The sequence below is a fragment of the Eptesicus fuscus genome, chromosome 16 (genome assembly GCF_027574615.1).
Source record: "Eptesicus fuscus isolate TK198812 chromosome 16, DD_ASM_mEF_20220401, whole genome shotgun sequence".
NCBI lineage: Eukaryota > Metazoa > Chordata > Mammalia > Chiroptera > Vespertilionidae > Eptesicus > Eptesicus fuscus.
Window position 1 is genome coordinate 25,531,859 of NC_072488.1, and position 24,757 is coordinate 25,556,615.

Genomic DNA, 24,757 nt, shown 5'->3' on the forward strand with positions numbered 1-24,757 from the left:
TAAATAGTAATAATAGGATGATAATTATTTAGATTGATTAAATAATGTACTTTCTTAATTACGTTTTTCTCACTATAAAGTACAATTTTATTGGAGAGATGGTATGGATAGTGTTTCAGAGCATGAACTTGGGAGCCAGAGTACCTTGTTTTAAATTATGGCTTTGCCACTTTTCAGCTGTTATCTTGGGCAAGTTATTCAACCTCAGTGTCACAGTTTCTTCAGTTTTACTAGTAAAATGAAGCAATAACATACCAAATTCATAGGGTTGTTATGAGGATTTGGTGATTCAATATGTATAAAGTACTTTGAACAAGGTCTGGCACATAGGAAGTATTTGATTATTCTAGAAAGGACCAAGTCTAAAAATGTATTTCAGATAATTTTTTAAATTGAGAAAATAAAAGAAAATTATATAATGCTACCCTAATACAATTAGCAATTTGAGTATATTTTATTTTTCTTTTGTTTTAGATAAGTGTTTTAAAACTTTTAAATGAAGTATAATATACATAAAAGCATAAGTCTTAAATGTGCTTGATGAATTTTCACAAAGTAGATACATTGGTGTAACAACACATAAGTCAAGAAACAACCTAACTAGCATCCCAGAAACTCCCCTTCTAGTTTCTACTCTGCCGTAGTCCAAGAGTAATAATCACTGTTCTGGCCTCAGTTTAATTAGTTTTGCCTATTTTTGAACTCTGTATGAATAGAATCATTTTATATACAGATAGTCCTCGGGTTATGTCAGACTCGACATATCTCGTTTCGTGGTTACGTCGCCATCTCCCATTTATTTATAAAAAAAAAAAAGTTCCGTCATTTTGATGTCTATACATATGTGCTTTATGTTTTTTTTTTTTTTACTTATTTACTGCAAGTAAAGGTCAGGAATTGTTATCTTTCTTTTAAATTTTTTTTACTGTTTCACTTCATTACTGCTGTGTATGTGCTCCATGTGAGTGAATGTAGGTACTTATGTAGGTGGGTTCCAACTTGGGTGAAAATCGCGTTACGTCGCACCGTAGGAACTGATCTCTGATGTAACCCGAGGACCTACTGTAGTCAGTTCTTACGTTAGCAGGTTTTTTTAATTGATTGATTGATTTTTTTTTTTTTTAGAGAGACATTGATTTGTTTTTCCACTTATTTATGTATTCATTGGTTGATTCTTGTTATGTGCCCTGACCAGGGATGGAATCCGAAACCCTGGCTCATCAAGAGGCCACCCCAACCAACGGAGCCACCTGGCCAGGGCTGTTTGCTAGTCTTCTTATTTTTATTTTATATTTTTATTGATTTCAGACAGAGGAAAAGAGGGGGAAAGAGAGGTAGAAACCTCATTGATGACAGAGAATCATTGATCAGCTGTCTCCTGCACGCCCCACACTGGGAATCAAGCCCACAACCCGGGCCTGTGCCCTGACTGGGAATTGAACTATGACCTGGTTCATAGGTTGATGCTCAACCACGGAGTATACCGGCTGGGCTCAATTTTTAAATTTTTTTTTTTCCCAAAATATATTTTATTGATTTTCCACAGAGAGGAAGGGAGAGGGATAGAGAGCTAGAAACATCGATGAGAGAGAAACATCGACCAGCTGCCTCCTGCACACCCCCCACCGGGGATGTGCCTGCAACCAATGTACACGCCCCTGACCGGAATCGAACCTGGGACCTTTCAGTCCGCAGGCCGACGTCTATCCACTGAGCCAAACCGGTCTCGGCAATTTTTAAATTTTTATGAACACTTCTATTTATATAAAATTTAATATGACTAATGTAGCAGTCTTAGTAGAAACATAAGCTACAAATAAAAGTATGACTCCTATAAATTTAGAGATGGTGGTGGTGCTTATGTGATACTATATCATGTTTTTTGAGGCAGTGTACTTATAGGGTTCCTAGTTTTCTACCAGGTTATATTATCCTTTTATGCAAGGATATCTTTAATTAGAATTAATATTCCGTGCAAACAGAGGTCTGAAGGTCATACAGTGAGTGCAGTTTCTTTGAAATAGTGAAGCACTGCTCTGGCTTCTGAAGAACAGGAGAGCTTCCAGTTCATTGCTTCCCAGCCACTGTTGTCTCCACTTCTAAATCAAGTTTAGTGGAGACTCCTGTATTCTAGTCTCTGGGCTGATCTGCTCCTTTGCATTTTATTTGCCTCCTAATCCAGCCTGCACAGCAAAGGCATTTCTTTTTCCAGTGCTTTCTTGGGGATCATAGAATTTCTTGCCCTAATGGGCCTTTGTCATACTGGCCTCTCCTTAGCTTGCTTTTTCAATTAAAAGTTGCTGGAGAAAGTCACCCAATGTTGATTGGATCCATTGTACTTTCAAGCTGTCTAGCTTTCATTGCCACCTGGTATTACCTTTATTACATGACTCAGTACACTGGCCAATCCAAATTTTTTTACCTTCCCTGAAAGCCTTCAGCTGCCTCCTTCCTCTAAGTAAATAATGTCCACTTTAATCCTTCCAATCTCAAAATGTATCTGTATTTTCAGTCTTTCATTTCGTGGCTCTTTCTCAGAAGAAGAAATAACACTTTTGCTTTCCAAAGCCAAGGGCCTTTCTGCTTTACCTCTAGTTAAAATTTTGTCCTATTCCTTCTCTGCTTTGGTTTTTTTTCAGTGGATCCTCTGCTTTTCTTTCAAGTTTCAGCTGTTGCCTCTCTTTCCCTCCCTCCCAAGTATTTTCCCCAGAAGCCTATCTCTATAAATTCCAACTGTTCAGAGTATTGGCAAATGAAATACTTCAAAATGAAGTTTCCCAGCTCTCATGGGAATTCCTTGCTTTCTTGTCCATATCACATTTCATTTCATTTTGTATATAATTGTTACTCAGCACTAACTGAAAGATGGAACATGTCCTTGTCCTCCACTAGATTGAATATTCCTTGAAAGCATTTCTCTTTTTTCTTGCCATACTGTTTTCTTTTATCTTAAGCCTAGCAGAATATTTGCTACTTAATGTATCAAATAAGTGGTTCTTCTTGCATTAAACTATGTGAAATAAAGATAAAGAAGAGACTCAAAACTTACCATTGCTATTTTTAAAAATATATATATATTTTATTGATTTTTTACAGAAAGGAAGGGAGAGAGATAGTCAGAAACATCGATGTGAGAGAAACATCGATCAGCTGCCTCCTGCACAGATGTGCCCGCAACCAAGGTACATGCCCTTGACCGAAATCGAACCTGGGACCCTTCAGTCTGCAGGCCGAAGCTCTATCCACTGAGCCAAACCGGTTTTGGCACCATTGCTATTCTTTAGGTGCCAAATTTGTTCTTAGCCATGTAAATATGCTGTCATGAACTTCCAGTCATGTTTTTACAATGAAAGATCAGAAATGCTACTTAATGAGAAAGGACAGTCTTGATATTCAAAATACCAAAAATTCCATGAGTTAATCTGTTGGAATTTTAGAAGTTAAGTGACCCTAAAACATTATCTTGTATTCCAGTCAATTTGAAAATTAATGTAGCGAATGGTGTACAGCTGAATAATTTTATTGAGTAGGGTTGACAGGTATATTTATGCTAGCCAACAGTCACTTTGGTACTTCTAAAATTGTGATGTGAAAATGGCATTGTCATGGAAGCAGTGAGTAGAGCAATCATTTAAAAAAAAAAAAGGTCTGTTAGCCAGAACATTAACTGACACTGTAATTAATTTTGAAGTGGCATACTGAATAGACTTGTGAAACTAGCAATTTATTAGGCTTTTAATGATACCTGAACCAAAGACTGAGGGGGCTGTGTATGTTGCCTCATGCTGTGTGTTTTAAAAGCTTTTTCTTTCCTTGAGTTTTACTTCTTAATACTCTTTTAAAAATACTTTTTATTGATTTTTAGAGAGAGGAAGGAAGAGGGAAATTTTTCTCGAGCAGTAAGTGCCTGAATTATTCTCAATGTTTGTTTATAGCCTCAGTGACTGGTTCATAATACAAACTTGGTAGCAGATTATTTTCCCACTAATTTGGCATTTGCCACAACAAATATATCTGCTGTCTAGGTACTATCTTTATTTTTTTTTTAGGTACTATCTTGACTTTCTATAGAGTTTTAGTTATTTTTCTCTTTATTTTCATCTTTTAAAAAGTAAATTTTTAGTCACGTTCCTTTAAACCAGTGGTACCTGGAGCAAATTTCCCTCTAGGGGACATTTGGCATTTCCTAGAGACATTTTCGTCATCACTCTGGAGACCGTATAGTGTGTAGAAGCCAGGGATGCTGTTAAACACCACAGAACAGCCTCTTACAACAAATAATGAGAATATTGATGCTGTTGAGAAATCCTGCTTTAAATATATACAATTATGTCATTCTGGGGGCAGCACAATTTTCCCTTATATAATATACTAGAGGCCTGGTGCATGAAATTTGTGCATTGGGGGGTGGGGTCCCCTCAGCCCAGCCTGCCCCCTCTCACAGTCCAGGAGCCCTCAGGGGATGTCCTCTGCAGGAGGCAACCAGGCTGATCAGGGGAAGGCATCACCCCGCTGCTGCTGTCACTGCCAGCCGCCGCAGCCGCCAAGGTGTTTTCATCAACACGGACTCCAGTCCCTTCACCACGAAAAACATGACAACTTTCTTCAGGCATTTTTAAGATGTCTCTTTCATAGGATATGACATTTCTTCCTTTTTTTTTAAAATCCTCACATGAGGATATTTTCTCATTGATTTTTAGAGAGCGTGGAAGAGAGAGGGAAAGACAGAGTAACATCAGTGTGAGAGGCATGCTTTGATTGGTTGCCTCCTGCATGAGCCCTGACCTGGGCCCTGGCCAGGGAGGAGCCTGCAACCTAGGTACATGCCCTTGATCAGAATCGAACCCGGCCCCCAGCCACGACTGCGGGGCTGGGACTGGGACTGGGGCTGGTGGCCGGCCCTCCTGTGGGTTTGTGTCTCCGCTGCTCCGGCCCCAGCAGCCCAGGGCTGCGGCCGTGGGGCTGGGACTGGGGGCTGGCCCCCCTATCTGTTGTTCTCTCAGGCTCTGGGCCCCCGCCAGGCCCCTCCTGAGCTGATCGTGATTGTTACAGTGTCCTGGCCTAATTTGCATATTACCTCCCTCTCTCTCTCTCTCTCTCTCTATATCTATATATATATATATATAGATATAGAGAGAGAGAGAGAGAGAGAGAGAGAGAGAGAGAGAGATTGGATTTACATTTTGATGATGCAGGAATTGTAAATGCTGATGGAGAGACAGTAAATAGTTAAGAGATTTAGAAAGCTAATTTGTTTCCTTACCCTCTCCCTGTGTAAGCCACTGTGGGTTAATTCACTGCTCATATAGTTTACAAATGTAAGGAAAAGGTTGCTCATCTGATAGCCTTCTGACTTTGGGTCATTTGCTGCACTCCTGGCCATTTTCCCTACCATTTAAAAAATATGTATGTATTTTAAATTGATTTTTAAAAAGAGAGGAAGGGGAGGTGAGAGAGAGAGAGAAAGAGAGAAACATTGATATGAGAGTGAAATATCGATCAGATGCCTCCTGCACACCACCCTACTGGGGATTGAACGCCAAACCCTACAACCCCTCAGTGCACAGTAGGATGTCCAGCCAACAGCCCCACTGGCCAGGGCCATTTTCCCTACCTTTGATTATTAAAATTTACCTTTCAGCTATTAACTTCAGTAACATCTACAACATTGTTTTCAAACTGCAAATTGTGACCAGTAGTGGGTTGTGAAATTAGTGTAGTGGGTGATAACCAGCATTTTTGAAAAGTCAGATATGATAGAAAAATAACACTGCATCACATATAGTAAGTGTTGTTTTGTGACAACTATTATAATTATGTAGGGTAGTGAAATTCCTTTTTTCTGCTATCATCCAGGTTATCTGGCTGGGGCCCTGTAGATTGGACTGACAAAAGACAGATTAACAAGAGCAAAACACAATTTTATGTTTACACATGGGAACACTCAGAGATGAATAATAATAGGGTTGGTTAGAACTTGGGCTTATATGACATTTTAGCAAAAGAACAAAAAATTTTTAAAGAAGTGATAAGATTGAGTTTCTAGGGCTGTAAATTGTGGGAAGGCAACTATTTGAGAAGCTATTAGTAAAGTTTGTTAGGGAGGTTCCTCTGGTGCCATTTCTAGGCTGATAAGCGTCTAAGGTCGTCTGGGGTGATTAATTTTTGTCCTTCCTGGTACAGAAGGAAGGAGGTGAGGGGAACCTTTATAGATTTACTAGAGGTCTGGTGCATGAAATTCATGCACTCGGGATGGTGGGGGGGCTCCCTCAGCCCAGCCTGCTCCCTCTCACAGTCTGGGAGCCCCATGATCGATCGCCCCTCTCCCCCGATTGATTGCCTTGCTGACCGGTGGTGGTGGGGGCCCCCCCAACCAATCACATTGCACCCACCTTGGCTGGCCTGGCACCAGTGCGTGTCATAGCATGGTTGTCCAGATGGTCGTTCTGCTGTTTGGCCATTCGGTCGATTTGCATATTATGCCTTTTTTTTATTATTATAGATGTCCTGCTTTTATTCAAATGGGAAGACAGAGAGCTTTTCTTTTTTTCTGCTTTTTAGTTGTTTTCAGCTCAAAATAGTTCTTATGCCAGAGTAGCATATTTTGAGATGACATATTCTGCTCCCTACAGAATCTATGCATACATGTGCTTGATTATGATGTGAAAACAATCCTTGCTATAGATTACAGTGAAAAAAATGGAAAGCCACTGATTCCAAAAATTTGCAAAAGCAATATGAGCTGCATGTTTGTTTGTTTTTGTTTTTAGGTTTTTTGTTTTGTTGTTTTTTAAAACATTTTATTGATTTTTTACAGAGAGGAAGGGAGAGAGATAGAGAGTTAGAAACATTGATGGGAGAGAAACATCAATCAGCTGCCTCTTGCACATCTCCCACTGGGGATGTGCCCTCAACCATGGTACATGCCCTTGACCGGAATCGAACCTGGGACCTTTCAGTCCACAGGCCGATGCTCTATCCACTGAGCCAAATCAGTTAGGGCTGAGCTGCATGTTTTATAGCTATTAAAACAAGCTAAGATTTTATTTATTAACTTTGGAAAGAAACAAACATTTCAGTTTTTTAATTAGAAAATTTTACCTTTGTTTTGTCAGGTAATTTTAGAATGCATTTTGAAAATTTATAAAATCTCTGATAGAATAAATATTGGATTTGGCAACCTTCTTGAATTGTAATTCTCTTTCACTTAAGATTATTGTGACCCTTTGAGAGGGCATGGAGGGATCTGGAAGTAGTAGGCCAGTGATGGCGAACCTATGACACGCGTCTCAGCACTGACACGCGTAGCCATTTCTGATGACACGCGGCCGCATGCCGAGGATGAAACATTTGCTGCTCCTGAGGATGAAACATTTGCGACTAGAGTCTTGGAGTTAGTTTTTTCCTCAAAGTGACACACTACCCGAGTTATGCTCAGTTTTTTGGCGAAGTTTGACACATCAAGCTCAAAAGGTTGCCCATCACTGTATTAGGCTAACTGAAATAAGCCAGTCAAAGAAAGACAAGTATCACATGATCTCACTGATATGTGGAATCTAATGATTAAAATAAACCGATGAACAAAATAGATCCAGAGACATAGAAGCATGGAACAGACTGTCGAATCTCAGAAGGAAGGCAGGGACAGGTAGGTGGGAAGAGATCAACCAAAGAACTTATATGCATAACCCATGGACACAGACAGTAGGGTGGTGAAGGCCTGGGGCAGGTTAGAAGAGGTCAGTGTGGGGAAAAGGGGCTATATGTAATGCTTTCAACAGTAAAGATTTAACATGTGCAGTATGTGTCAGTAACAACAATATCCCAATAATGAAATTCCTCTATTTAAGAAATGCCAGTTTGATGAAAGTTAAACAAATTGGGTATATTTTATTACCTTATACTATTTAACTAAACATTAATTTGGTTAACAACAAATTAGAAACTCTACATTACAGTGTTAACAGAGCCTTCCATCTTCCATAAAAAGCTGATATTTCAGAATAGATTCAAACTCCTCACATGGAGTTTTTTAGTTCATTTAGTTTAAAATTATATACATCATTGACAAATCTTTAATTCTGTACTAAAATATTTATAATTAATATAATGTAATGTATTTCAGATTAAATTTAGTGGAAGCTTTTGTAGAAGATGCAGAATTGAGACAATGTTTACAAGAAGATTTACTTCGTCGATTCCCAGATCTTAACCGACTTGCCAAGAAATTTCAAAGACAAGCAGCAAACTTACAAGATTGTTACCGACTCTATCAGGGTATAAATCAACTCCCTAATGTTATACAGGCTCTGGAAAACTATAAAGGTAACAAAATGATTTTGTTTTTGTTTTCCTTCACTCTTGATATACTTAGCAAATGTGTTGTCCTTATATAATGAATGTGGTTCTGGTGACTCTAAATTTTTCTGATTACAAGTTTATATTGACCTATAGCTCATTACAGAAGTCATGAGACAACTTTGAATTTTTGCTTTTTAGAAATGAATGTTAGGGTTACTGGGTTTATTAATATGCCCACTGCACCAACAGTGGATGTTGTACAGGACACAGTTGTTAAAGAAGACACATAGGACCCAGAATCTACAGTTTGCTACAGGAAAAGGATTCAATCTAACAGTAGCACTAAAGTAAAGACATGCATTACAGCCTAAAGCCTTCATAGCAAGAGGGCCAGAGAGGTCATGTGCAGGTTCCCAGTGTCCTTGAAAAAGGTCTGTGGTAAAGTACACTTTTTTTCTCAGATCAGGTACCACTAATGTGTACAGGGACCTTAAAATGGAGTCCTGGCTGGACTTTTTTAAATACTTATTTTGTTGGTCTCATGTACATATTTCTGTCCTGTAAGTAGCTTCTCCAGCAGAGCCTCCTCTGGGGTGCTCACTGACGCCAGGTGCAAGTCATCAGTCACAGTAAACAATGCTGGCAAGATGAACTGACCACCTGAATATCCTCTGAGCAATGATTACAAAACAACACAATTAGTGTGTTTCATGCCTTCACCAGGGGTTATTGCCATGAATTGGAAGAAAGCAGCACAGGCTATTTCCAGGAATTAGCCTTTCTGGCACACCTATGAAAAAAAGTTGATAAAGGGTCTTCTGCTCTCAAACAGGTGAAGTCAAAGTGAAGTTAATCAGAATAAAGTGAGCAAAGTCACATGTAGTTAATAATGATAGTATTGGGTACAATCATCTTGCTCTTCTAAGAATAGTTTTTAAGTGAACATAGGTTTCTACAGCAAATCCTATATAATAAAGAGGTAATATGCAAATTGACCATCACTCCAACACACAAGATGGCCACCACAAGGTGGCCAGCAGTGGAGGGCAGTTGGGGGCAACCAGGCCACCAGGGGAGGGCAGTTAGGGGCAATCAGGCAGGCAGGCAGGTGAGCGATTGGGAGCCAGCAGTCCTGGATTGTGAGAGGGGTCCCAGATTGGAGAAGGGTGCAGGCTGGGCTGAGGGACACCACCTCCCCCATGTACGAATTTCCTGCACCAGGCCTCTCGTATATTAATAATTAAAGAGTCTTAATGTCTAATAGATAAAGCATTTTAAGTCAGGGTTAAAAATCAACATCTCATAACTATTAAACATTTCAATATTATGAGAAAGCTTTATTCTTTTGCAAATAGAATTAAAGAAACAATTTTATGATGACAGGATAAAATAAGTATAGATTTAGTGATATTTTAATGTTATTCCTGAAAAATAAAAATTCAGAGACAGCAGGGGGCAGCAACAGTGTAGAAAGTTCGTTTGCATATGTTACATTATAACAGAACTGGCTGCATGCAGAAATAGAATATATTGGTGAGATAAACATATATATAATACTAAATTGTTAGTTGCCATAATTTAACCTCTATTTGGTATTACTTTAGATCAGTGATGGCGAACCTATGACACGCGTGTCAGCACTGACACATGTAGCCATTTCTGATGACACGCGGCCGCTGAGGCGGCCGCATGCCAAGGATGAAACATGAGAAATAATGTTTTTTCCTCAAAGTGACACACTACCCGAGTTATGCTCAGTTTTTTGGCGAAGTTTGACACACCAAGCTCAAAAGGTTGCCCATCACTGCTTTAGATATTACAAATTATTCACTATTCTTTGTAATTTATATTAAGCTAACATCCATTGTTATTTTAAAGTATGGGAAATAACTATGCAGAAACTTCTCTAAAAGGTTTGTGTACTTCCCTGGCATTTTGATTTTATTTTATTCTGTTGATACATTATTAAAACTAGAATTTCTTGGCAATGCTATACCTTTTTTTCTTTTTTCTTTTATTTATTTATTTTTTATTGCTTTGGAAGCCAAGGGAGAGAGAGTAACATTGCTCAGCTTCCTCCTGCATGCTCCCCACCAGGAACTGAGGCCACAACATGGGCATGTGCTCTGTCTGGGGTACATGGGAGGATGCTCAACCAACTGAAACACAGCGGCCAGGGCTTGCTTAATCTCTTTTAATTGGAATGCCGTAGTATTACTAATGGAAACTAGGGATATAAAGTATGTTAGAGGTATTTTATTTTAATGACTTTAGTTACTAGTTTATTAAAAAATGCAGTTTGTTAAGTTATAATTAATGTCACATCTCTGCATCTCTATTCCTCAGGAGGGAGACAGGCAGAAGAGGCAGTGTTTTATTAGTAGGAAGCTTTGGGTGCAAGATTTCTCGCTTTCTATAAAATAAGTACTAAACACTGCCCTAGCTGGTTTGGCTAGTGGATGGAGCTTCAGCCTGCGGACTGAAGGGTCCCGGGTTCGATTCGGGTCAAGGGCACTTGCCTGAGTTGCGGGCTTGATCCCCATTAGGGGATGTGCTGGAGGCAGCCAATCGGTGATTCTCTCTCATTATTGATGTTTCTATCTCTCCCTCTCCCTTCCTCTCTGAATCAATAAAGATATATTAAAATAAAAAAAGTACTAAACACATTTTACTACCTAGGTAAATAGTAACCTGCTGTGCTCTTTGTGCTTTTGGATTAAATGATGTTCATTATCTCAGTCAAATTTTTATCATATGCAGTTTTGTATTTTTAAAAATAGGACTTTTGTTTACATATATTTTTATTTCTTTTAGGAAAACACCAGACATTGTTGTTGGCAGTTTTTGTGACTCCTCTTATTGATCTTCGGTCTGATTTCTCCAAGTTTCAGGAAATGATAGAAACAACTTTAGATATGGATCAGGTATGCAATATGCTCTTTAACTCAAGCAGCATAATATTTTTGAAAAGCAAAGGCATAGCTAAACTTTTCCAGATTTCTCCTTTTAGTCTTTAATTTTGACACCTTTGTGAGGCTCCTTTGAGATAGTGGATGTAAGATTCAGCGATAGGAAAAGGTTTGTGGGTTTTTAAAAAAAATAATTATTTCAGTGGGTGAAAATTAAGATTAAAAGAGGAAATGAATATTGGGTAAAGGAAACCTCACAAAAAAGAGATTTCACATATGCAAGCTGAGTTTTATTTTGTTTGACTCCAAGAGAGAAGGAAAATTATAGTCATTTAGTTCTTTTTCTAGAGGTTTCTTCTATTCTTTCATTTGTGGCATGTTTCTTTGTCTCCGCATTTGAATGCTTCTCTGTGTTTGTTTCTATGAGGTAGAGCTGCTTTGTCTCTGGAATTGGTAGAGTGGCCTTGTATAGTAAGGTGTCCTGTAGGGCCCAGTGGTTCAGCCTCCCCAGTCACCTGAGCTGGGCACTCTATGTACCCCTATGTGGACTGTGTGCACAGTCTTGTAGTTGAGCTTTGATTGCTGTTGGCGTCACTGGGAGGAACTGACCTCTGGGCCAATTGGCTGTGAGGACCAGCTGCTCTGCAGGAGGCACTCCTGTGGAGCAGGACTTGCTTCAGTGGGGTTTTGGTGCTCACTGAGACTGCCCCTTAAGTGTGTCGCTCATGGATGTGTAGCATTTGTAATCTGGTATGGTCTGAAGCTGTCTACCAGGTGCACTGGCTCTGGGGCCTCCCAGGAGGTGCAAAGTTAGCCACTGTCTGGGGCCACCCAGCAGGAGCTATAGAGAAATCTGCAGATGGCTGCTACTATGTTGGGCTTGCAAGTGCCCAGGTGAGTCCAAGCTGTCTTGGGCCTCTTATTGATAGTTATGGGGCATGCTGATGCCAGCTGCTGCTTGTTGGAGAGATTTTAGGAAAGTCTGAAGCTTGAGCCACGACAGGCCATTCATATGGAAAAGCCATTGCAAACATCTTGAGTGGGGCTGCAAATTGGATGGAGCGGGGTCTCGGAATCACCAGGGTAGAGCGAACTGTGTGAGCCAGGCTAATGGAAACTCAGATATGGCTGCCAGTCAACTCTGAGACAGGAGAGGTCTCATCATAGGAACAGTTATCCCTGCGAGCACTCCTGTCTGGGATATAGCTGTCCCTGAGTTCTTGCTCTGATGCCAGACAATCCAATTCCTCCCCATATGTCCCTGGATCCTCCCCTGCCTCCCTAGCTGTTGCCCCAACACTAAAGCTCAGAGGGAAAGGGGGTCAGTGTAAATTCATGTGCCGGGCTCTTTAAGAGGAACTGCCTGTGTCTCCAGCAGCCTCCATGTCACTCAGCCACAATCCCCACTGGTTTTTACAGCCCAAAGTTACAGGGGCTTCTCTGCTCTGGAACACTGGGCTGGGGGTCTGGTGTGGGGCTGGGACCCCTTGCTCCTCATGGGAGGCCTCCACAGCCAAGATATCCCTCCTGATTGAAAAAATGCCACACATGGGTGTCGGACCAAGCCTGTTCCACGCCTCCACCCCTCCTACCAGTCTCCAGGTAGGACTTCCATTCAGCCAGATTTCAGGCGGTTCTGAATGATGGTGGTTCTGTAATTTTGATGTGGATGTGGGAGGTGGTGAGTGCCAGCCATTTTGGTTCTCCTCAGGTGTACAATTTTTAGATCAATGGAAGGCAGAAATACTGTTTCAGAGACATTTGGATGCAGACCATCACCACCCCTCTGCAGCTAAGGATGTGGCCTTATCTTTGATTGGACTGATGTGGCCTTATCTTTGATTGGATATTTGTAAACATTCCTTTAAATGAAAGCAACTGAAGGTGTAGTTCTTGATGGTGAACAAAAATTCTGAATAAAATAGGGACGTGGGAAGATAAGAATTGACAGCTTTTCACTGTCACTGCAGCTGTAGCTCACTTGAAGGATCCCAGAAGCAAGGCAAATGCTGCCCTTTGTGGCCACCTTTGTTCTTCGAGCTTGCTATCTCCTTGCCTTACTAATGTGGGTCTCAAGCTAAGCATGTATCAGAGTCACCTGATGGGCTTGTTAAAACACATGGCTGGATTCTGTCCCCAGAATCAGATTCTTATAGGTCTGGGGTGAGGCTGGAGAATTTGTATTTTCAATATGTCCCCATATGGTACTGCTTGTCTGGGGACTACACTTTGAGAACTGCTTGCTTAATAGACTAGTAGTTCAAGTGAGAATGAGTATGTGATTTTCTTCCCAACAGTTTGTAGCCTTCCTGTAATGCTGCACTCTTGGCCATCATGGGCAATATCTGGGCAAAATTAGTTAGTATAATTGAGAATGTTTAAGAGTTTCTTAAAATTTGTAGCTCCTCTATCAATGTACAGGCCCTTTATTAAAGATCCCAGTGCAGGTATCTTTATTTATTTACTTATTTTTAATATTTTTATTGATTTCAGAGAGGAAGGAAGAGGGTGAGAGAGATAGAAACATCAATGATGAGAGATAATCACTGATCGGCTGCCTCCTGCATGTCCCCCACTGGGGATTGAGCCTGCAACCTGGGCATGTGCCCTGACTAGGAATCGAACTGTGACCTCTTGCTTCATAGGTTGACGCTCAACCACTGAGCCACAGGCCAGGCTGTAGCTATCTTTATTTTTATTTTTTTTAACAAGTTTTTATTGATTTCAGAGAGGAAGGGAGAGGAAAAGAGAGAGATAGAAACATAAATGATGAGAGAGAATCATTGATCAGCTACCTCCTGCACACCCCCTACTGGGGATCGAGTCCGCAACCCAGGCATGTGCCCTTGACTGGAATCAAACCTGGGACCCTTCAGCCCATTGGCTGACGCCCTATCCACTGAGCCAGACCAACTAGGGCTGTAGCTATCTTTTTATTCACAGCCTGCCCAAAAGATGTCCTACCTTTTAGGGCCACTCTTTTTACCCTCTCTTCCTCCCTCTTCCCCACACTTGAACAGTAAAAGCTGTGTTCCTGCAATAAACCGTTTGTTTTCATTATGTGCAGTATATTAGCCACTACTGTGATAATTATAGAAGGTAGCAGGATGATAAAATCTTGAATACTTTTACTTTATATTATGCCTTTTCCTGTACTTCCTCCCTCCCTGCCTTCCTGTCATGCAGTATTTTGACTGTATAAATCCAACTGTTACCGGTGATGTTGGAACTTGTCTTGAGTTTGGCAAAGAAAGAATTGAGAGCCAGAACTCAAATTATAAGAGAAAGTTTATTTAGAAAGTTACAGAGGTAGTAGAAGTGAGCCAGCTGGAAAGCGTAGGCTTAGAAAACAAGTTACAGAGGCAGAAGGAGGTCCCTTGGAGCTTAGGAGAGAGAAAGGCAAAGGTAGAATAATTAGAAGGAATAATAAGGAGGGGAAAGGTGCAGGCATGCTCCTGGGAGGGAGAGTGCACTTCAAAGGCTGGAGCTTAGGGGAGGATCTCAACAGAATATCTTTAGCTTTATGCTGATGCACCACAATGAGATTTATTCCCTTACTTCACCTGTCCTTGGGTGTGATTGCCACACATGGCACCAATTGGATTTCTGCTGTTTCCTTGAGTAGCATGATTTAGCTATTTACCCTCTGGTTGGGGAGGAGAAGTGTAAACCATTTACTCTTAAGTGTCCTTGGTTACGGAAAATAGGATTTTGTGGTTTACTAGATGTCTGTAAACTGCTTGGCCATTTAACTATCAGGTTCATTTTCCCTATTCCACTTGTCCTGGTTTACTAGTCTCTCTCATTCCCCCTCAGAGACTTCCATCCCTGAAATCATTCAGGAGTGATGAGGGGGGACGGTCTGTCTTTAGTAACTTTTTCCTGCTGACAAAGGCCATGTTCCCTGCCTGTATAGGGTATGGAAGTCTCTCCCTGCCTGATCTAAGGGAGATAAGGGACCCAAGGCTAGAACAGAGAGGCTGTTAGCTGATTCTTCCAAAGTATGGATAGGCTGGAATCCCTGAAGCATCATCATCTTGATATGGAATTCTGGTCTCCAGAACTAATTTCTTGATTTGTTCTATCTTTTGTGATTTTAATGGGTCCTCATTTGGTCCTAGGATGGCTATGTACCAGTAGCAATTTGTGCAACATTTCAAGTAAAAGCCCTGCAATACTTTGCTGGAATCCTTTAAGCAGTGATTGAGACCAGGAAAACTACTGATGATTGGCCTAAGATAAACCAGGGGTGGGGATACACGGAAGAGCACTACCCTATCAGAAAGGGGGAAGGAAGGAAACAACGGTTGTATAGATCACCCCCTGGTGTCTGCTAAGATACTGTCCTGTAACTATAGGCTTTCATGTTTTATGATATGATACTCTCTTTTAAATCAATAAGATTCCTAGTATACAATTACCTTTATTCTGTTACAAACCTTTACACTTGTCTCAGGTTATAAGTCAGTGATGGCGAACCTATGACACGTGTGTCAGCACTGACACGCGTAGCCATTTCTGATGACACGCGGCCGCTGAGGCGGCCACATGCCGAGGATGAAACATTTGCGAAATAATGTTTTTTCCTCAAAGTGACACACTACCCGAGTTATGCTCAGTTTTTTGGCGAAGTTTGACACACCAAGCTCAAAAGGTTGCCCTTCACTGTCATTGTAGATACTTGTAATGAACTTAGGCATCTAAATTAGTTGACTTAGAACTACTCGGAGAAACTCTCAAGAGGCTATCAATTGTTTCATGTATCTTTTCTGAAAGCTTCACTCATGTTTTTCAGCTGTGCACTTGCGAGTTCATGGAACAGACATTTACATGAATGGTTGGGTTAATTTTTTTCTAGGCTTAGCTTTGTACATAATGCTTAAGGTATTTTTGTGGCTGCTTTCCATAAATCATATAGAAAGCTTTTCTATTTTTGAAGTAAATGTAGATCAAAACCATCCCAAGATAAGGTTCAAAAAGAAGCAATGATTTTTCACAAAATGTAAACATTTTCAATTAGATCGGGTGACTCAGTGAGAGTGTTAAATTTTTAAACCTTTCTATACAGTATTTGGACCATTTTATCTTTGAATATTAGTTTTTACATACACTTTTTTATTTTATCTACTGTTGGAAAAGTAGTAATTTTAGATAAGTTTTTATTGAAAATATTGGGACAGAAAAAATTAAAATAATTTTTAAAAAATGCAATAGCATGATCCTGGTACAACATTATTGTATGAATAAGCTGTAAAGATAATGTATATAAATGCTTTAAAATGTTCTTGGGAACAAAAAATAAATTAAAAAGGAGGAAGTATTCATATTTTCCACCTAAGATTAACTCAGAAAGTGTCAACATTTTTGCTTATAGTTATCTGTACAAATAAAACAGTGTTGTAAAATTGTTATCTATATGGTAAAGCATTCAAATAATGCCGAAAGAAAGAGAAACTTGAAGTGTCTACCACATCTATCACCCAGAAATAACTGAGTTACTATTTAGTCTGTTTTCCATTTTTTTAAAAATATATTTTTATTGATTTCAGAGAGGAAGGGTGAGGGAGAGAGAGATAGAAGCATCAATGATGGGAGAGAATCATTGATTGGCTGCCCCCTACTGGGGATTGAGCCTGCAACTTGGGCATGTGCCCTTGGCTAGAATCAAACCTGGGACCTTTCAGTTTGCAGGCCAGTGCTCTATCCACTGAGCCAAACCAGCTAGCACTAGTCTGTTTTCAAATATGGGCAGTATTGAGGGTTTTGGGGACAGGTGTTGGGAGTGTTTTAGTTCCTTACAACAAAGTATTGTCCCACTCAAAATGCCAGTAGTGCCTCCATTGAGAGACAGCTAATGATCTTTTTATGGTTATATACAGACAGATGCATAAAAGAATTCAGCTTAATGCTTTTCAGTATAACAAAAAAAATTATGGAAGGAATTGTTGAACTTCAAATGAATGATTTTCACCACAAGAGAGAAAAAATAACCTAAAAGATAGGTTAAAGAAACTAAATTAGAAAAAAAATATGAAGAGATAGGTGATTTCTTTCAATGACATGTTTCAATTTTAGACAGTATTAATGCCCTGCTGTGAAAGTTGAGCATTAACCACTGTCTTATGTGCTCCTACAAGAGCCTCATACTTAGTGTTATTTTGTTGTTGTTGTTGTCTCTTTTTTTTTTTTTTTTTACTTCTTGGTTTTTAATGGTTTTATTTTACATTGTCCAGGTCTGTAGCTAGAATTCCAATTTTCAGGGTTGTTTAATGTTTATATTTACATGTAAATGGTTTCATGCTCACCATTAGTCCTTTTGCCATGGCTTCTTCATTTCTGGGCTTAAAATGTTTGATTTCTGCTTTGGCTGGTATGGCTCGGTTGGTTGAAGCATAATCCCAATACACCAAAAGGTGGCAGGTTCAATTTTGGTCAGGGCACATGTACAGGTTGTGGGTTCAATCTCTGGTTGGGGCACATGTGAAAGGCAACCGATCGATGTTTCTCCCTCGATGTTTCTCTTTCTCCCTCTCCCTCTCTCTAAGATACAATAAATTTAAAAGTTTGATTTCACTTTTATTGGGCTAGATTTGTTTCTCAGGTTAGGGGTTTGGTTTGGTTTTGTTTTAAAGAAAGGTTGATGGATATTATACCAGTAGTCCTTGAATTATTATTCAATAAGAGTATGTTTTTCAGCTTTTTTCTTGAGCAAATCTTGATTCTTTTATTTACAACTTTTCTAAATTTTGAGGGTGATACACACTGTTTTCTGGCATTCCATATTAATGAAATTGATAGTTATAATTAGCTAATTAATAACAGTAGAAAAGGAGCAGAGGGAAGGCCAGACATTATAGGCATGTCATTTGGGCAGCTTCACCCAAGCTGTAACTTTGCACTCCCCAGTGAACCACTGGCCTATTTTCTGCAAAACACTGGGGGAAGGGATCCAAGAAAGGGAAGATAGACACATGCCCAGGAAAACTGATTTCAGAGAGGAAGGGAGAGGGAGACTTTGTGTAAGTCTGATATAATGGTATATTGCTTCTTTTTAAAATATATTTTTATTGATTTCAGAGAGGAAGGGGGAGAGAGAGATAGAAAGAAACATCAGTGATGAGAATCATTGATCGGCTGCCTCCTGCACGCCCCCTACTGGGGATCGACCCCATAACCTGGGCCTGTGCCCTTGACCAAAATTGAACCTGGCACCCTTCAGTCCGCAGGCTGATGCTCTATCCACTGAGCAAGACCAGCTAGAGCTGGTGGTATATTTCATTATCCCAGATTGTTTGGGAGTAGTGAGTTATTGCTGAAGGGCACTTAATTTGGCATATGATCCTTAGAGTATTTATTTACTAAGTTAGAGCCCATTTACTTTTTCCTTGTTTCACTCACATCTCCCTAGCAGCATGTTCAAAGCAGTATTCCCCCATCTAGGGAAGGAAAATGTAAGGATACCCATTTAATTTTCTTGTCTCCAGATTTAGGATTATTAATAAGAACTCTCAAGGTTTTTTTTGACTCACCATTGGGTTTCTGGAAGGTGGGGAAGAGGGTAGAAACTTGGCCTGGCTCTGCCTCACTTTTCTTAAATTCATTGGAGGAGGCAAGTTCTGTAGCAGTGTCTGTCCACCATTGTAGCATTACTTTTTCCCCCTGGAGTTATCATAAGCCTTGGTCCTTTTTTCCAGATCATCTTCATTGTCTTTTAAAATAATCGTACAATATTTTATCGATGTCCCATTATGCAAATACCTGATGTTTTATTATTTCTGGGGTTTGCTGTAACGAATAAATCTGCACATATTTTATTCATTCATGTATTGTTTTGCTTCTGTTTATTATTTCCTTAGTTTGAATTCCTACAAGTAGAATTGCTGTCAAAGAGTATAACAAAAATCTCTGAGTCTTGTTGCATTCCTTTTTTTAAGGTTATACTAACTTATATTTCCACTAGAAATGAGTGCATTAATTTCACTGTATCCTCATTAGTATTTGGTGGTGGGGTCTTTTTTTCTTACAAAAAAGCTGTAGAATAATATCTTAAGATTGCCTAAATATTCATTTTATCATTATGGCGCTTTACCATTTTCTTTTGTTTTTTTTTTACTATCTATTTTCTCATCCATGAGTTGTATGTAATACTTGCCCATTTAATGACCATGCTGTTTTTCTCATATATGCAAACAAATGCTGTTATAAAAGAAAATATTAATCTTTATACTTGTATATTTTGCAAAACTTTCATTTTAACAAATGTTTTGTCTTTAAAAGCTTTATTTAAAAAACTAAAATTTTAATGGTATATAATTAAATCTATTTTTCATTTTGTTGGTTTAAATTGAGAAAGTTCTTTAATAAATGTTTTTTTATTTTTAATTGATTTTCTTTGTGTGTGTGTGTGAGAGAGAGAAAGAGAGAGAGAGAGAGAGAGAGAGAGAGAGAAACAGAAACATCGATTGCCTGTCTTCTGTGCATCCCCTACTGGGGGTCAAGCTGGCAATCCTGGGCATGTGCCCTGACTGGCAATTGAACCAGCAACCTCTCGGTGCATCAGACGATGCTCAACCAACTGAACCACACTGGCCAGGCCTAACTCTTATATAATGCTTTTATATATAATTCTTTTTTATAGTTATTAATGCCTATAAGGGTAGGCTTTATTTTTAAAAAGTATTTTTTCATAATTTTGTCTGTTTAAATTTTAGTCATTTTGTTTTCTTTCAAAAAGATTCATATTGGACAGTTATATAGGAATGAGTACATCTTAACATTTGATTTAGTTTTCAGAGTTTATCAGTTCTTAAATCTTCCACTAGGCAGGTATCTTTATAAAAAATCCTATTAAATTAAGACTTTGTTTCTAAATATTTTGTGTTTTTACTATTGTGAGATCTACTTTTCATCATGATTTCTTGCTAGTTATTATTGGTAAGAAATTAGGGAAACAAAGTACTTAAGAGGATGTTTTTTAAATTAAGAGATTTTGATGAACTTTCAGTTTGAAGAAATAAAATTCTATAGTTGTTTTTTTGTTTGTTTTTTGCTTTTTAGAGCTAACGTTTTGAGATTTCTAAGATGGATCCTTGATTTGGGCAAAAACTAAATGTTCTGTTATAAGCTTAGAACATTGAGCATTCTTTAGTAATATTTAGGAAAAATATTTTGAACGTTTAAGGGAAACGTAAATAAAAATAATAGTATTGGTGACATATGCATCAATAGCACTATGTCTGTTTCACAAGGATAATTTTGTACAACTAGAACTCTAAGCTGCTAATAAACAGAACTTTATATCGCTTGATAAATAGAAGCTTCTTATAGTTGTGACTGAGTGACTTATGGGTAGTGAATTATTTAACTCAAAACATGAAATCTAATAAATAAGCAAAAGAACATACTTTCTTCATGACTTCCATCTTTAAAATTTAACCACTCTTTGTTCTCCCTATAGGTGGAAAACCATGAATTCCTTGTAAAGCCTTCATTTGATCCTAATCTGAGTGAATTAAGAGAAATAATGGATGGTTTAGAAAAGAAGATGCAATCAACATTAGTAAGTACAGCTAGAGATCTAGGTAAGAATGGGCTGTTTGAGGTTTGAATAATTCTTTTGTCTACATAATATCCACTGGTGTCAGAATTACTTTCCTAGAAGACACAGTTGATTGTGCCAATTTCCTTGTTTAAAGTGCCAGACCCTTTTTCTACAGAATAAAATTACAAACACTTATAGTTGGCACACAGGGCACTTTACATTCAAAGCCTTGCCTGACTCATCTTCCAGACTCATTTCTTACTAACTCCCCCAAATCCCAGCATGATTCCCCATTCTTGCCAAACAAATCACCCAACAGGCCCTTGTATCATGTCTTTTATTTATTTTTTTCTTATATATATATTTTATTGATTTTTTACAGAGAGGAAGAGAGAGGGATAGAGAGTTAGAAACATCAATGAGAGAGGAACATCGATCAGCTGCCTCTTGCACACCCCCTACTGGGGATGTGCCCGCAACCAAGGTACATGCCCTTGACCGGAATCGAACCTGGGACCCTTAAGTCCGTAGGCCGACGCTCTATCCATTGAGCCAAACCGGTTTCGGCTGTATCATGTCTTTTAAATGTCTGCCTGCTATACTAGATTAATTCCCTAATTAGCCTCACACTATTCACACTGTTTTGTTCTAAATTTGTAAACCTCTTTGTTCTGAGCATCACTCACATGTGTGCCGAATGAATAAATGAATCTTAGCATTCAAACTGTAAGACCCCCCCCCCCCCCCCCCCCCTCAGGATAGTAGTACTTAAAATACTTAAACTTTTGGAGAATCTAAAAGGTATGGATCCTCTTCCCAGAAATAACCCATCTATCTGTGTATATATAAACGCCTAAACGACCAGCTGACTGAACGACTGATTGACCGGTTGCTATGACTCGCACTGACCACCAGGGGGCAGATGCTCAACACAGGACCTGCCCCCTGGTGGTCAGTGTGCTCCCACAGCCAACCTCCCACAGCTGGCCAACCTCCCGTGGTCCCTTCCCCCTGGCCCTGATTGCCAGCCAGGCTGAGGGACACTCCCCCCCACACACACACACACACGAATTTGTGCACCGGGCCTATAGTAATTTCATATTGAAAAGATATGGACTGGATCCTAGAGTCAAGAATCTTTTCCTTTGAAAAATACTGAATTTTACCCCTCTCATGTCATAGTTCTCTACAGTCCTTTTGTCCCCAGTCAAGTGAGGTCTGTCTGTAGTTATTGGCTGCTAACAATATTTGATAGCCATGCTTCAGCAAATAAATTTGTAGATACTCTCTCTTCTGGTTTGTGGTCTAAAGATCACACTGCTGAGTGAGATTATGAGAGGACAGACTTATAAAAACTCAAAAATCTTTGTTGCATGAAGTCTAGCTAATCTATCATTGCTTGTTTTGTAAAGTTTCCTACACTTAACAAAAAAATATTTGTCCTAATTTTTCTAGAATATCATTGTCAGAGTCTCCAGTTTTTGTTTGGAAAGTGTATTTGTTCACTTTAATGTGCTCTGTCTCCCAGAGAAATGCTTTGGTTAATAACTAAAGAACCCTCATGCAGAACTCCTCAAGGGCAGGGTTGTATCTTACTCACCTTCATGCCCCCAGCGTCTAGAGCAGTGCGTGCTGCCCGCTGCTGGTGCTCTGCTTCCTAGGTTGGGTTTACCCAGAAAGTGCTTCCACTTCAGAAGCAGCATTTATAAGGGACTGTAAGGGTTTATAGATATCCTTAATTTGTGTAGATTTTTATTTAAAGTGAAGTAGGACTTGTATCGTTCCTAGCTAGATAACATTAATAATTTTTAGTACCGATCATGTAATAAAACTATGCTTTTTACTCTTTAGATTTAATTATTTTAAACATCCACATGGAAAATGGCTGTTGATATCTATAACAAACTTTTTGTTTTCCTTAACATAAAGGTTTGGAATCTGGCAAACAGATTAAACTGGATTCAAATTCACAGTTTGGATATTATTTTCGTGTAACGTGTAAAGAAGAAAAAGTCCTTCGTAACAACAAAAACTTCAGTACTGTAGATATCCAGAAGAATGGTGTTAAATTTACCAATAGGTTTGTAAGCCTGTATCATATTGTTAAGCCTTCAGTAGTACCATAGAACTAAATTATTCTCTGATGAAATGTAGTGCCCATTACTTTCAGTAGATGTTTTCATTTTTTAAAAATAATACCATTACCTTGATTTGCAGTGCATTGACTTCTCTTAATGAAGAATATACCAAAAACAAAACTGAGTACCAAGAAGCCCAGGATGCCATTGTTAAAGAAATTGTCAATATTTCTTCAGGTAATAACAGAACCAAAAGATTCTGAATATGACCTGGTTTTTGATAATAGGATAACATCAGGATGTTTCAGGAGTGGTCTTTTAAAAAGCTATTAGACTGTTAAATTATGTTAGGCTACCTACCAAATAATGCATGCTGTAATGTGGTAGGAAAAGTAACTGAAATTACTCTGGTAAATGGGAAGATAAGCTAGTGCAGGCTGAGGAATGGGAATACCCTGAAAAACAAAGATGTGCAAAAAAGCAGAAAACTTAGCTGTAGCTGTAATAAGGGGAAGAAACACCAAGGACTATTAATAATTTATGGGTTCATGCTCTAGGTTATAGAAATAAATATCACTGAAAAATAAAAGTCATACATGAGGCAAGCAAGCCCTTTTAAGTTCTGTGTGCCATTTATAGATTTTCAGAGTCCATTCTAGAGGCATTGTTTGAGGTGAATGTTTTAAAATTGAAGGGACAGAATGCCTTAACATCATGGTATTACCCTTAGCATGAAATGAATGTTTAACACAGCCGGTGGGGATATGTTAATTAAGCTGGAAGGCTTTGCCTATCATCATGTGGATATTGACTGTAACCTTAATTGTGCCTTACAAAGAAATGCTTAAGCCAAGTGATCAAAGTTGGCATCACTAGTAATGGGACAAGTGACATTATATATTTCCTGATGTGATGCAGAGGGAAGGACACAATATAAACTATGTAATCGTGACAAAACATTTAACTTGGTTATAAATAATAAGAAAAAAAGGTAAATTTATATTGTGGCACACGTCTTTTTAAGGCCTGAACTATTTAAAAATGTCAGTATTATGGAAGCATAAAAGAAGAATGGACAGGATCTGTTTTAGATTAAAGGAGACTTAAAGAGACAGAATAGTCAAATGCAGTGGATGAACCTTGATTGGATCAAGAATTAGTGGTTGTTGGAGAATAGTGGTAAGGTACACTATTGGGACAAATTGGCAAAGTTTAATATCTATATACACTGGCCAGATTATTATGATATTATGATCTCTGAACGCAGAGTGTGTGTGTGTGTGTGTGTGTGTGTGTGTGTGTGTGTGTGTGTGTATTAGAGGCCCAGTGCATGAATTCGTGCATGGGTGGGGACCAGCCAACCTGACCAGGGGGAGGGGACATGGGCAGTTGGCCGACCTGCCTGCTGGTCAAACTCCTGGTCAAGGGGACAATTTGCATATTAGCCTTTTATTGCATATTCCTCTATTATTATAAAATTGAACACTATTCTCTTGAATGTTCCTTAAAACTTTTGACACATTGATGTCTGTATGGCAGTTCTACATGATACGTGGATTAGTGAACCCCTCCAACCTATTAAAATTTTAGAATCTATTCTGAAATCTTAACCATTATTATTGGCTAAACATGCTTTACCTAGCATGTATCAGGGACTTTTTCGTGTACATAATAGCTTTTAAGTTTGTCCTTTTTTTCATATATTAAGATTTTATTCTTTATGGATAAAAATAATTCTAAGGAAATACTGAGAGTTTCAACCCAGACATCACTACCATAAAAAACTTAGGTCCTCCCTACTTAGTGGATCTCAGTTCTCTTCACCCATAAGCATAAAACAGGTCTCTCATCTGCTTTTGTTTATAATGTGAAGTTCCTTAAGCTCATCAGGTCAGACTGGTGTTTATCAAACAAGAACTGTTAAATAG

At 38.9% G+C, this 24,757-nt stretch overlaps 1 protein-coding gene across 2 annotated transcripts in view; it reads left to right on the top strand.

Moving 5' to 3' along the window:
• Positions 1-24,757, top strand: part of MSH2 (mutS homolog 2) — a 57,738-nt gene that overhangs the window by 22,118 nt on the left and 10,863 nt on the right. For both annotated transcript variants that reach the window (XM_054728117.1, XM_054728116.1), the window contains 5 exons: positions 8,126-8,325; positions 11,116-11,225; positions 20,668-20,791; positions 22,681-22,831; positions 22,969-23,066. In XM_054728117.1, the coding sequence (XP_054584092.1) occupies positions 8,126-8,325; positions 11,116-11,225; positions 20,668-20,791; positions 22,681-22,831; positions 22,969-23,066 (683 nt within the window). The remainder of the gene's footprint in view (positions 1-8,125; positions 8,326-11,115; positions 11,226-20,667; positions 20,792-22,680; positions 22,832-22,968; positions 23,067-24,757) is intronic.